This window comes from Trichechus manatus, unplaced genomic scaffold (genome assembly GCF_000243295.1).
Source record: "Trichechus manatus latirostris isolate Lorelei unplaced genomic scaffold, TriManLat1.0 scaffold00200, whole genome shotgun sequence".
Classification (NCBI taxonomy): domain Eukaryota; kingdom Metazoa; phylum Chordata; class Mammalia; order Sirenia; family Trichechidae; genus Trichechus; species Trichechus manatus.
Genome location: NW_004444136.1, coordinates 878,272 through 891,951, shown reverse-complemented (window position 1 = coordinate 891,951; position 13,680 = coordinate 878,272). Strand labels below are relative to the sequence as shown.

Sequence of the window (13,680 nt, the reverse complement as noted above, 5' to 3'; positions counted from 1 at the left end):
TAATATGGCCCAAACCACTTTTCAAGTCTTCTCTCTCACCATTCCCCATCCAAATTCTAAGCTTAGGCAAAACTACTATTATTCATTTCTAAAACAAATACTTTTCAACTATACAGCCTTTTTTTTATAAAGCTTATATATCTATCTGTAATTTTCTTGTCTTCCTACCTCAGAAGTTTCTGGTCATCTTTTAGAGCTCAGCTCAAACTCCACAACCATGTTCAATATCTATCCCACCTCTAAACATAAGAAAGAATTCTGAACTTCAAAACACTTAATCTAAAAAGTTACATGATAAAAGGGATCATGTCATATTTTTTAGTCCCTATGAAATCTAATAGACAATAATTAATAAGATGGATGTTTTTAAAAACACAGTAAATGGTGGAAATATTCTAAAACTAGATTATGATAGTAGCTGCATAGCTTAGTACATTTACTAAAAAACATCAAATTAAGTACTCAAAACGAGTGAAAGCTGTTAAACAAACAAACAAAAAACCCAATGAGTTTTCCTTAAAATACTGAAAAAAATTACATCTCGTCATCAGCTGACAGTGATTCATCTTGATTTGTTAAGTACTGTATTAAGGAATCTATCATCGTATTTCTAAATTCTGAAGACTTCTCAGCACTGAGTATGCCTTGGTCTGTTTTTCACTTTAATAAATACCACACTAAATCAGGCTTTCACAGGCAAGACGTCATACCTACCCGAACAGTTACTGTGTGATTGGCAGAGGGTCTCAAGGGAGGCAGTCGTGTTCCACACCTAGGCATTCTTCTCATCTCCTCAATAGGAGTTCCAAGCCATTTTTTATCTGGAGAAAGGTGAGGCGGAACGTATTTAGGGATCTTTCTTTCTGTTCTTTGATGTTTGAGTTCACATTGTTCTTTTCTAAGGCCAAGACAAATGTATTCAATCATAAATTTATTGTTTAAATTCCCACAGATACACAAATACGAAACTTACCCAGACCTTTACTGTTACGGGAGCCCATCTGGCTCTCTCTCCTCAGTTCTTTTCTGTTTACAAGCAAAAGGAAAACATATAAAGTTTACAGTAAAACCCAAGAGCTTGTTCTCAAGTCTGTAGAAGGAATTTCCAAACCCATGGAAATCACCCTCTGAAAAAAGGGACCATGTAAGAATAGGGACACTGCCAAGTAAGTCATGGTGCATAGTACCCACTGCAAATGCTGACCTGTCTCTCATGTCCCTATTCAGTAATTTTAAATGAAGTGAACTTTCCATCACATGCTAGAGAACTCTCAGAAATTATGATTTTAAGAATCATATGAAATCATGATTCTGAGAACACATTTTAAAATTCTGTATGGGTTAACGGCAAAAACATAAGCTTTGTAATCATACAGACTGGGGTTAAAATCTCAGCATCACCACCCCCAAGTTACATGACTTCAGTACATTCCTTAACCCAAATCTAAGTTGTCTCACTTGTAAACCCTGGAACACCTGGCAGGGCTGTCCCTGCGTTTGAGAAAACGTAATACGCAGTGGCCTACGACAACATCTGGCTGAATGCATGCTGGACACGACTACCCACCTGGAGTCCCCGGGTGGTGCAAACAGTTAAGTGCTCGACCAGGAGCCAAAAAGCTGACTGTTCAAATCCACCCAGAGGTGTCTTGGAAGACAGGGCTGGCAATCTGCTTTTGAAAGGTGACAGCCTTGAAAACTCTATGGAGCCATTCGACTGTGCACACACGAGGTCGCCGTGAGTCAGAAAAGACTGGATGGCAACCAACAACAACTATCAGTCTAATATTTTCATGTTCTGGTAATTCCATAAATTTTAGAAAGAAGCTTATGAAACTAAAAAATCTGATTTCCAATATTTATTTTACTTCCTGTTTTTGCCCGTTTAAGAATTTAAAATTTTGAGTCTAGGTTTAAACTCACATAAATAGTTAAAACAAGAAACCCAACTAGGTATTTCTTTGCTTCACTATAAATCATGACTTTGTTAAACCTCCTTACAAAACTATAAAATGAATTACACTATTGAAGAGAGATATCCCTGATGGAAAAAATTACCTTTTGTCCTCTGCTTTGGACATTCTTGGAAAATGATCTGTGATTTTAGAATCCTTTTTTCCAGGTTGCTTAGAATTTCTACATTCTACATTCAGAGTGGGAGTACTTCCAGGTAGTCTGGCATTTACATCATTTATTCCAGTGCAACTCTCTCCACCTTCAAACTGGAAATGTAATCTTACTTCCCCTCCCTTAGTAGAGTGCTGTTTCCTAGTCTGAGTGTCAATTTCTCTTGCTTGAAACCTTGAAGGTTTATCTGCTGTTTGGGAAGAAGGGCCATCTTCCTGTTCATCAGAACCTGGACTTGGTTCTTCATCTCCTTCAGAGTCCTGACAACTATTTTTGGAATTATCTACGTCCATTGGTGACTCGGGTTCACTTTCCTTCTCAAGTGGAAGAGAATTTCCTAGGCTACTTTCCTGTCCTCTCAATTTGTTGGCATTTTTCGGTGCAGTTCTGATGTCCTCTGACCCAACATCTGACAATGGACTCTCTGGCACGCCTATCTCTTCTTGCTGACAACTTGCACATTCTTCCACAGCATGACAAGACTTGCTGAACTTCTGGTTGCTTCTGGCTTCTCTGGCCAGTTCACCTTCAGCGGTCTGCTTTGCATTTGCAAACTTTACAGGTGTCAAAAACTGCTGATTATCTCTATTTTCTTCACTATCCGTGTCACTGTGGTCATCATTTTGGGGTGACTGATCAACATTAGCATTACTGAACTGCTCTGGTACCAGAGTTACTGTTGGAGGGTCACTTTCCAAAAGCTGCTCCATATGTTTGCCTTCATTTTGCCACTTACACGTAGTTGCAGTCTGATGCTGGTTCAAATACTGTGTAGTTTTTTCAATGGGTGATTTAGCAAGATTTAACTGAGAAACATTTTCTAATTTTTCCATGTTTTGTTGGTAAAAGTTATCTTTTTGTATAGAACTCATCATGGATTCTACTCTCGTATTGTTGTTTTCTTTACTATGCAAGCTGTAAGAGAATAGAAAGAACTAAAAACAACTTATGGTACAAGAAGAATCACTGGCCCAACCACACACCCACAATGTCCCAGCAATAATTAAACTGCGTATGGTTACCTGAGCACGCATCACGCCCAATCATGACTCCATGTCTTGGCACATGGGGCTATAATGCCCTTCCCCCAACTGCGAGCCTGGCAAACACCTGCCCTTCCTTCAAGTCTTAAACATCACTCACTTCCTTGTGCAGTCTTTCCTGATGGCCCACGGGTAAAGCTGATCATTTCTTCTACATGCTAACTACCACTGTACCTTGTTCATACCTTTACTGCTGCACATACCAACTATGCAATAATCTTGTGTTTCTGTGTCTGTCACCACCACTACACTGTAAGCATCCTGAAATCAGAGGCTATTCCTCTGTCATCTCTGTATCCCAAGGATACTGGAGAGTTCCTAGCACATAGGAGACTCTAAAAATTCATTAATTACAAGTTGAATGAATGAATGAATGTAGGAAAAAAAATGGGAAAGGGAGGAGAGAAAATAGCATGAAGCAAAATAAAACATCCATGTAGGACATTATTTATTTCTCTATATAGGCATGTTTATATACCTTTCTGATTCAGCAGTCTTGATTCCTTTAGTGTCCATCCAACTTGTAATAGGCTTTTGTTTGAGAACTGTAAAAAAAAAAACAAATAATAATAATAATAAATAATGCATATGCCTACATTCCTTCAAATAGAAAATATCTATAGCATATAATACACACAAGGTATTGTGCTAGGTTCTATGGGTTAAACAAAGATTAATCACACCCTTCCACACTCAAGTAATAGAAGCTAAGACAAAAACAAAAACATAAATACATGTGGCACAGGGTGGAAAAAGCTTCCCCTGAAGAGTTGGTATGGTCTAAGGGAGAAGAGCACAGGCTCTGCAATCAGGCCACTAGGATTCAGATCCTAGTTCTCACACTGACTTCCATATTGTGAGAGGTAATTTCTGTCTCTCAGATTCCTTATCTGTAAAACATGAAATTAGCAGTACCTGTCACGGGATTATTTTGAGGTTTAAATAATTTATGTCACACGTTTAAGGCACTATCCAGTATACGAAAGGTACTCAGTGAACTATCTGTATTATTAAAAGAAGTCCTGATAAGAAATTAAACTATTTCTGAGGTAAAGACTTTCTCTGTTCTGAGGGAACAGGAGTGAGTATAACTGGTCAGGTTTCCTGGAAGAGGTGGTGCTTGAGTTTTGCCTTGAAGGATAAGCATGTAGTCAGTCAGATAGGGAGAAAATCATAAGCAAAAGCACCAATGGCGGGGAAATATGAAGAATTTAGAAAGAAAGCAACAGAAAATATGGTTGAAAAGTCAGGGAGGACCACATAACAGAGGTCCCTGAATCACCCACAAAAGAAGGTACACAACAGTGTTGGAAATCACACCTAGAGTCATGATTATAGAATTGAGATCTAGGAGCCTCAGAGCCGATTATTAATGGATGTTTGCAGCTGTTTCTTCTCATTTTGAGTCTTGCCACATCAGTAGATGAAGATCCTGAAAGCTTGACTCCATCCACGTCATTAAGGTCTCTACTTTGAGGAGGCAGCTCTTCCCCAGTTGTATTTTGAGTGGCTTCCAACCTGAGAGGCTCGTCTTCCGGTACTATATCAGACAATGTTCCACTGGTATTTGTAAAGTTTTCACTGGCTAACTCTTTTCAGAAGTAAACCACCAGGCCCTTCTTCCTAGTCTGTCTTAGTCTGGAAGCTCAGCTGAAACCTGTCTGCCATGGGTGACCCTGCTGGTATTTGAATACTGGTGGCATAGCTTCCAGCATCACAGCAACACACATACCCCCACAGTATGACAAACTGACAGACGCATGGGGGTCTTATTTGCCTATGTCGCCTCAAACTTCAAAACACTCCTCAAAACAGATCGTGAGTCAAACATGAAAATCAACAGGTTGTTGATCACTGAGATGACGGGAAAATTAAAGTGCGTTTCATATTTTGGGAGAATTTTATATCAGAACCTATTCAAGTGCCATATGATTTATACCTTTGATGAAATACTAATATTCCAACTAGTAAAAATATTTGATTAGTATTTTTAAAATAGCTTCTAACAAAAGAATACTGAAATTGATGTTTCTTGTTGTTAAATACTACCACTTCAACGATTTTATTAAGTTACCGCCTCTGTAGAGAACCAGGCTTCAAAGAAAAAATAAGGTTTAGTCAAAAGGGAGTAAGAGGATGAACCACTTGATTCTGAGACATTTTCTAGAGTTGCATCTTCTCTATTTAGTTTCATTATACCCTGGTGGCACAGTGGTTAAGTGCTCAGCTGCTAAACTAAAGGTCAGTGATTCGAACTCACCAGCTGCTCTGCAGGAGAAAGACGTGGCAGTCTGCTTTCATAAAGATTACAGCCGTGGAAACCCTATGGGGCAGTTCTACCCTGTACTATAAGGTCACTATGAGTCAGAATTGACTCGACAGTATTGGGTTTTATAACAAAACAAGAAGTACAGTTCAGAAAAAAAATCTTCAATTATAAACTGGCAGTATGTCAAAAATTTTATTTTTGAGTCAGTTTAGAACCTAAAATATATTTTCCTTCAAATGTAAGGATTAAATACTATGCAGTGGCCAGGTTCCTAACATACACAAGAAGCTACAGAACCCAATGACTACATACTTTACTTCATAAAGAACTAAAGATGAGTGTTCCAGCGCAGTTTTGGAAGAGGGTTCTCTCTTGCAGCCTTGACAATGAGAAATTGTACTCTCTTGCTTCAGACTTCCTATTACGATTCCAAAAGCCCAAAAAAGGGATGAAGGAGGAGAGGAAAGAGATGATGAACTGATATTTTCTGCGAATAAAACGTTTCTCAGTCCAGGCAGTCCTTCTTTCCTCTTGAGGGTCCCAGAGAAAGAATCACCTACTTCTCTTTCCACTACCACTACTCAGACTTCTAAAGGTTTTCTTTCCGAATACATCATATAACTGTTTTAGAGACTCATCTCTCTTGTGTCTGAAGTAAGCATAATCATGCAGAGGGTTCCTGGGGTTTCTTTCTTTTAATTAGTCAGTACGAGTCGGAATTGACTCGATGACAGTGAGTTTGAACCATAGCAAACAAAAAGGGAGGCAAAAGGAAATGATGGAAAAGATACAACGTTTAGAGTCACATAATCTTGGATTGAAATCTTCGCTCAGACACTTAATAGTATCCCCTTAGTCAAGTTATTAACAATACTTCCTTCAAAGGGTTATGTGAATTAATGAGAGAAAATATTACATGTACAGCCTCAGAAAGTAGACACAACAAATTTTCACCCAGTCTCTTTTTTCACTGAGATCAATAGTTCTCCAATTGTATTCTGGTTTCCCATGATTTACACATACTCTCATCAATAACATCACTCAGTAACTAGACTATTTCAATGAGCAAATCATTCAATTAGCCACTACAGATACAGGCAAAAGGCACACATGCAGTAAAATTCACCTGCATTTCAAAGGAACACTCCAACTACACAACCAGTGTCTCTCCTGCAGCAGCAACAACAGCACAGGGATGTAGTGAGACCAAACAGCAATGGAAAGTGGGGGAGTTTAAGATGAGGGAAGAAGTCTGAAGATGCCTTTAGCTGCACTGAGGCTGAAAGACTGATAAGGTGATGGAGGCCAAGCCAGCTCCAGCCCCGCCAGCACTGCCTGAGACCAGGGCCATCTCTGAAAAGGGTAGGGAGGGAAACTCCAGGTAGTTATAAAGGACAGAAAAAGGAAGCTCCTATAATGACAGAACTGGGTAAATCATTCCCCATTAGGATGTGACCAGAATGCTGAGTTCTGCTTAGATGCAAATTTACAGATTTCAATTAATACAAGAAATACACCCAGGAAAATAAATGATACAAAATTTAAAAATAGCTGAATAAATGACCATTTACCTACCTCACCTATTTCTCCTTGGATAACCACATATCCTTTTTTTTTTAAGTATTGAATTCATAAAAGAATTCCAAAATATGAAACAATAGTTTCTGATACAAATTTAGACTTTGAACATTGTTAACTGGTGTCCTGAGCCATGTACACAGAAAACATTTACACACATGAAATATAGCCCAAGCATTAATTTGGTTCCGCTTCTGCAGAAAACTCAAGAACCAACAAGTGAGGACTGACTAACCACCCTTCCATAACTAACTCCTCCTCCTTTATATGCAAATAAAATTAAAGGGACTATAAATCATATGGTATCAGAAGTCAGATACAGTATCCTGGAGGTCGTCCTCAGTTCCCCCTCTCCTACACTCTCCTTCACCAAGTCCTCTGAACTCTACATCCTAAATCTTCGCTCTATCCCTTCCTCTCCAAAGTCAAAACAGCACTATCATTAAAAGAACAAGTACATCACTTATTGGACAGCTATACTTGTTTACTCCGTCTGGCCCTTCCTGTCTACAGTCTTAATTTCTCTAATCCAGTGTTTTATAAACTACAAATGACCACAATTTTTCAAATGAAACAATATAATGTAAGAATACATCAGATACAGTGTCATGGATTGAACTGTGTCCCCAAAAAATATCTGTCAACTTGGCTGGGTCATGATTCCCAGTACTGTATGATCGTATAATCTGATGTGATTTCCTTATGTGTTGTAAACTCTATCACTATGATGATGTTATATGTGATTTCCTTATGTGTTATAAATTCTATCACTGTGATAAGGTTATACTGATGAGGTTTACAAGATTGGATAGTGTCTTAACCCAATCTCTTTTGAAATATAAAAGAGAGAAGTGAGCAGAGACACATGGGAACCTCATACCACCAAGAAAGCAGTGCCAGAAGCAGAGCACGTCCTTTGGACCTGAGGTTCCTGCGCTGAGATGCTCCCAGACCAAGGCAAGACATCACAAGGACCTTCCTCCAGAGCTGAGAGAGAGAGAAAGCCTTCTCCTGGAGCTGATGCCCTTAATTTGACCTTGTAGCCTACTGGACTGTAAGAGAATAAACTTCTCTTTGTTAAAGCCATCCACTTGTGGTATTTCTGTTAGAGCAGCACTAGATGACTAAGACACACAGTAACAGCTATAAATATAATTTACCACCAGGTTATTTATATATATTTCTCCTTCCATACCAGATAAAGTTTATACTGTGGACTGCGGTCAGAAAGGAATCCTGGTGGCGGAGTGGTTAAGAGCTTGGCTGCTAACCAAAAGGTTGGCAGTTCGAATCCACCAGCCGCTCCTTGGAAACCCTAAGGGGCAATTCTACTTTGTTCTACAGGGTTGCTATGAGTCAGAATTGACTCGATGTCAATGGTTTGGTTTGGTTTGGGTTTTGCGGTCAGAAAAAATCCAAAACCTACTGCCTAAGCCAATCTTTCTAAAATATTAATCAAATGGTACTCCCCTGCTTAAAAGCTCTTTAGTGGCTCCCCATATCCACAGAATAAAGTCCAAACTCCTTTAAATGACACTCGTGTTTGTCCATGATCCCACCTTCCCAGACTCATCTATCATCCTATGCTCTATTCTACCAAACTCTGCATGTGCTGTTCTGTCTCTATAATTCTTTCTCCCCTTGATTTATATAGCAAATCCTGCTCATCGTTCAAGATTTAGTTCAAGTCAGCTCCTCACTGCCTCCAAGTCCTGACAGACCTAAGTGTACACTCCCCCAGAGGACCGCCTGACCTCTGCCCAGCTTCTGACAGTTTAGTGATGCATCCTTATTGAAACGCTCACTTCTCTGCCTAACACAACACAGGCCAGGTTTTCCTACCTCTCTGGCCACTCCTCTTCAGTCTAACCTTAAATGTTAGTGTTCCTAAAGGTTCTGTACTAGGTCACCTTTACTTCTCTCTACATGCTTTATGATCTAATCTACTTCCATAGCATCGATCATCATGTTTATGCCAAAAACTCCCAAATCTGTATCTTCAGCACATACATAATTCTTCTGGGGTAGAATAAAACCCAAAAAACCAAAGCCATTGCCGTCTAGTCAATTCCGACTCCCAGCAACCCTGTAAGACAGAGTAGAACCGCCCCATAGAGTTTCCAAGGAGTGCCTGCTGGATTCAAACTGCTGACCTTTTGGTTAGCAGCCGTAGCAGTTAACCACTACGCCACCAGGGTTTCCTATTCTCTCCTGAATCCAAGGCCCACATCAAAGTCTAAGCCACCATTATCTCCTATCAAGACTAACTCCTTAACTAGTCTTGGCCTTCCACTTCTGCTCCCTTTCATTCTGTTCTTGATTTTCCGCACACCAGTCACAGGGACCTTTCCCCCTCTCCCTACCCTCCCCAAAATCTGATCAAGTCACTCCCCTACCTAAAACCTTTTGATGACTTCTCATTGCCTTTAGTGATAAAGCTCAAAATCCTTAGCCAGGCCCAGCATGAGCTGACCTTTGCAGCTCCATCTCTCACTACTCTTCCCTGTTCATTCTCTGTACCAGCCAAACTCCTGGCCCACTTTCCCACTTCATCCAACTTCCCTCCCTTCATCCAGCAAACTCCTACTCATTCTTCAGGCCTCAGAATAGCATCCCATCTTCCAGGAGACTATCTTTGATCCTATAGTCTAGGTTAGGTACTCCTTCTGACTCCTACCATAACAATCTGTTTCTTGTGTATCACAGCATCCATTACCCTTTATTACATTAATCTGTGTAATTGTCTACCTGTCTTGATAGAGTTTAGGATTTAAAGACAGAAGTCAAGTTCCTCTTGTTCAATACTGTACACAGGAACTAATACACCGCCAGCTAAGATCTACAGCTCTGCGCCTCGGAAAAAAATGGTCCCAGAATCTGGATGACTGAAACTGCAAAAGCTTCCTATCCAGAGGCTGGAGCGCACTGCAGCTCCACATACACAACCAGACCTTCTTGACTATTAAGGCAATCTCTCAATCAAACCAGAGGAAAGCAAACAGGTGGAGTCTTCTGACATTTTCCGCCCTATGAGTGTTTGCTCATGAGTTTCTCACACTACCAATCTCACCGAGAAAAATACAGTCCCATTTTCCCACTAGTGGCCTTGTTGCTCAGTAAGGGGACCTCAGAGTGGTGCACATAAGACTAGAAAGGAGTCACTGGAGTCTCTGCGTCCTCAGACTGAGATCAGGAGGTTCGGGCCAGGGCGAAGGACAAAGACTTTTATTTCCCCACGTACCAAGCGAGGTAGCGCTGCCTCTGTGCGGTCCCGCCCGCCCGGGGACGCAGCCTGGCGAGGACGGTAGGACCCTGAACTGCACGGAAGCGTCCTTGGGGTGGAGGACGCGCCTCTGCCTGCCGGGGAAGCTCCGGGCGTCCGAGGGGGCTGGCGGAGAAGTTGCAGCGGCGCCCCAGCGGGGTCGCTTGGTGCAGGGCTCACAGCCAGGGCCCGCACTCATGCTGGGATCCGCAACACACAGTCCCCGGGCCGGCCCGGGCAGAGAGCCTCATTCACAAACCCTGAGAGGGTCGGACTGCGCCTCCTTCTCGGCGCCTCCCCGCACCATTCTCTCTCTGCCACTGCCTGCTTCTGCAGCTGTTGCTCCGCTGGCCTCCCACGCCGGGCCCTAGCCGTCCGCCTGCCTTCCCTCTTCCACAGGAACCCCACCTGCCTCAGGTTGCGCCGCTTTGATTCTGGGTTCGTTCACTTTCCCACCACCGGAGAGCTGCCGTCAGGCACTTCTGGGTTCCGGGGCGTGCACTGTCGCAAAACGGAAATGTGGCGCATTGGGCGCCGTCCCCCGGAAGGTCAGCGTGTTAAGGAGCCGGTGGTAGCAAGGGTTTCCCCGCCGTTACTGAAGAGTAACGGCCGAGCAGACGACCCCCCGGCCTTAGAGGGTGGCGGAAAGCAGACGAGAAGGGAGCTGCGACACCATGGAGGGCGGCGGGGGAAGCGGCAACAAGACCACGGGGGGCTTGGCGGGCTTTTTCGGAGCCGGCGGAGCTGGTTACTCGCACGCGGATTTGGCCGGCGTTCCCCGTAAGTATCGGGCCTAGCCTGCGAACATTTCTGACTGGCTCCTGCGGCTACGCTAAACATGCGACTACCCCCCACCCCACCCTTTTTTTGGCTGACATTCAAAAGCCTCAGTCAACCGGTGGGGTTAGGGTGCCGGCTCAGCCGCTCTTTCAAGAGTAAACGAATTTTGAGGGCCATGAATTTTCGAGATGCTTTCAGAGGTGCAGCATGTATTCTTCCATTGGTATCCAAGCCTCGTACGTTTTTCCTCATACACATTCCTTGTGTGTGGGGCCGTGTGCTTGGCCGTATGTTAAAAGGAGACTCCAGCTCTGCAAGTAAATGCATCGCATATGTCGGGCCCGTAGTTAACTTATTAGCACAAAGTTACATATTCTAAATCCCAAACTACCCGTTAGGATAAAACTTTCAGTCATAATGCGTATAGGAGACAAATACGATTTGAAACATACGAGGAATATCTAGAGGAGTTCAAAAGTGAGCTGAACTTCAAAGGTGATTTGTAGACGTGAAGAAAAAAGCCAATTAAGGATTCTAGGAAGGGAAATACGCAAGATCAAGGGTACAGAGGCATGAATATCCTGGCTGTGCCCTATCCACAATCCTGGGAATACGTATTCCAGGTCTTTGGGATTTTATGGCTGTAGGTGTCTTACTGGATACATAGCAGTTGGACCTAAACATGGTAGGAAGTTGATGATGGATAAGCCCTTTACGAAAGTTTTTTTTTTTTGTTTGAAATTTTGTACTATTTCTCTAGGACGTTCATGCTCAAAAACAAAGCCTTTTCATAGCCTTTGTGTCACCTGTGTCAAAACTGGGTCTAGAACATGGTTTGTAGATAATGAGTCTTAGAAGCTCTGAGTTTCAGAGCACAGAGGACACTAATATGACAAAGTACTGGTACATTAATTTGATTAAGATCTGAAGATAAATTGAGGGTCCAGAGGGTGAATATCATTCACAGAGCACCTGCAATTGCCAGATGCTTTTCTGGGTTTGAGACTCCAGCAGTTTAACTTTTATGAAGCTTGCATCCTGCTGAGGTGAGTCAAGCAACAAGTAAAAAAATTTCAGTTAGTGATAAGTGCTGCCAAGTAATGTAAGTGAGAAACATTTCAGTTACTGGTAAGTGCTGTAAAGGAAAGAAAACTGGGTCGTGAGATGGCGGTGGAGTGGGAGGGGGGAGCATTTTAGAATGGTTGGTCAGGGAAAACAGCGTAGAGGAGTTGAGCACTGACCGGAATGCAGAGCTATCCGAACAGTTTTTAGGACACTGTGTCTGCAGTGTTAAAGAAGTTGGAAAGGTAAGAGATAATGAGGTCCGAAAGGCAGGGAATGGCAGCTAATGTAGGGTTTTGTAAGCCGTGGTAAGGGATTTGGATTTGATTATATGTGTAGAGAGAAGCCATTAGAGCTGATTTCCTTTTCTTAAAAACTGCTCTAGTTGCTGTGTAGAAAGTAGATTGAAGAGGCAGGAGGAAGTAAAGAATCCAGTTAGGTAGGAGACTGTTGTTGCGGTCAAGTTGAGACTTGGTGGTAGGAGTAGGGTGATGGCAATAGAGATGGTGGTATCATAATTCAAGAAATACAGTAAAACCTGCGAAAGCTGGAACCTGTGTAAGGCAAAAACCTGGCAGAGAAGGAAAATGCAAATATTTTCCACTAAAACGAGTGATAGAAAAGTGGTAAGAACGCACCCTGTCAGTGGCAGAAAACTTGCAAGACCAGGAAAAACAAGGCTGTCTTGTCGAGTTTTGGCTCTCACAGGTTTCACTGTACGTTGAAAGTAGAATTAACAGAATTTTTGTTGGTGAAAAGGCGAGGCATGGGTGCTACATAAATGTGCGAACAATCAACTGAGGTACATAAGGATCCAAAGATAAAAATTTACGAAAGTTGGTTTTCCTTGATATATATTTCTCTCTTTAAAATTAGTGGAATCCAGGTCTTGCCCTCTGAAAGTTTATGTTCTCTTTTGCCCCAACCCTGATCTTTATGATAATGACCAAAGAATTCTCTACTTTGCCAAGGTAAATCAAGGCAGCAACTGTCAGCACTGAAGTCTAAAGGAACTGCCTTTAAATGTTTATACACAACACATACACACTCAGAACCCCAACCCAACCACTGTTTTTCCATGAAATTTTTCTCTTGTTAGTCTTATTTTGCTGTTTGTATAATTATCAAGTATTCTTTCAGTAAAGTAGAAAGGAGTTAACCTTAAAAATTGACTTGGGCTATGCATTCCGCTATTTGGTATTTGATCTACGTTACTATCAGTATCTTCTTGGTATGAGAGCCTGGGCTACCGATACAAAGCCTGGTTTGAGACTGAGCCCCAAAACTGCCACTGAATAAAAACCAAACCAACACGTTGCCATCGAGTTGATTCTGACTCATGGTGACCCCACGTGTTACAGAGTAAAACTGCTCCATACAGTTTTCTTGGTTATAATCCAGAGGCATCTTAGAAGACAGGCCTAGCGATCTGCTACCAAAAGATCACAGCCTTGAAAACCCTGTGGAGCAGTTCTACTCTGCACACCTGGGGTCACCGTTAGTTGGAATTGACTTGATGGCAACTAACAACAACAACAATCTTTATGGAAGCAGGTCTC

The 13,680-nt window shown here is 42.0% G+C and overlaps 1 protein-coding gene across 8 annotated transcripts in view; it reads right to left on the bottom strand.

Annotated features, from left to right (window-relative positions):
• The window catches only part of PARG (poly(ADP-ribose) glycohydrolase), a 155,691-nt gene extending 142,163 nt beyond the window's left edge, over positions 1-13,528 (bottom strand). For 3 of the 8 annotated variants that reach the window (XM_023742088.1, XM_004387943.3, XM_023742089.1), the window contains exons 1-4: positions 10,259-13,528; positions 3,649-3,715; positions 2,059-3,042; positions 715-898 (exon numbers count right to left, since the gene is read on the bottom strand). In XM_023742088.1, the coding sequence (XP_023597856.1) occupies positions 715-898; positions 2,059-3,042; positions 3,649-3,715; positions 10,259-10,478 (1,455 nt within the window). In that variant the 5' untranslated portion in view covers positions 10,479-13,528. Of the gene's footprint in view, positions 1-714; positions 899-973; positions 1,027-2,058; positions 3,043-3,648; positions 3,716-10,258 lie in introns of those variants that run through there. The other 5 variants (XM_023742087.1, XM_023742090.1, XM_012558951.2 and 2 more) reach the window with 5 other exon arrangements.
• Between the last annotated feature and the right edge of the window lie 152 nt (positions 13,529-13,680).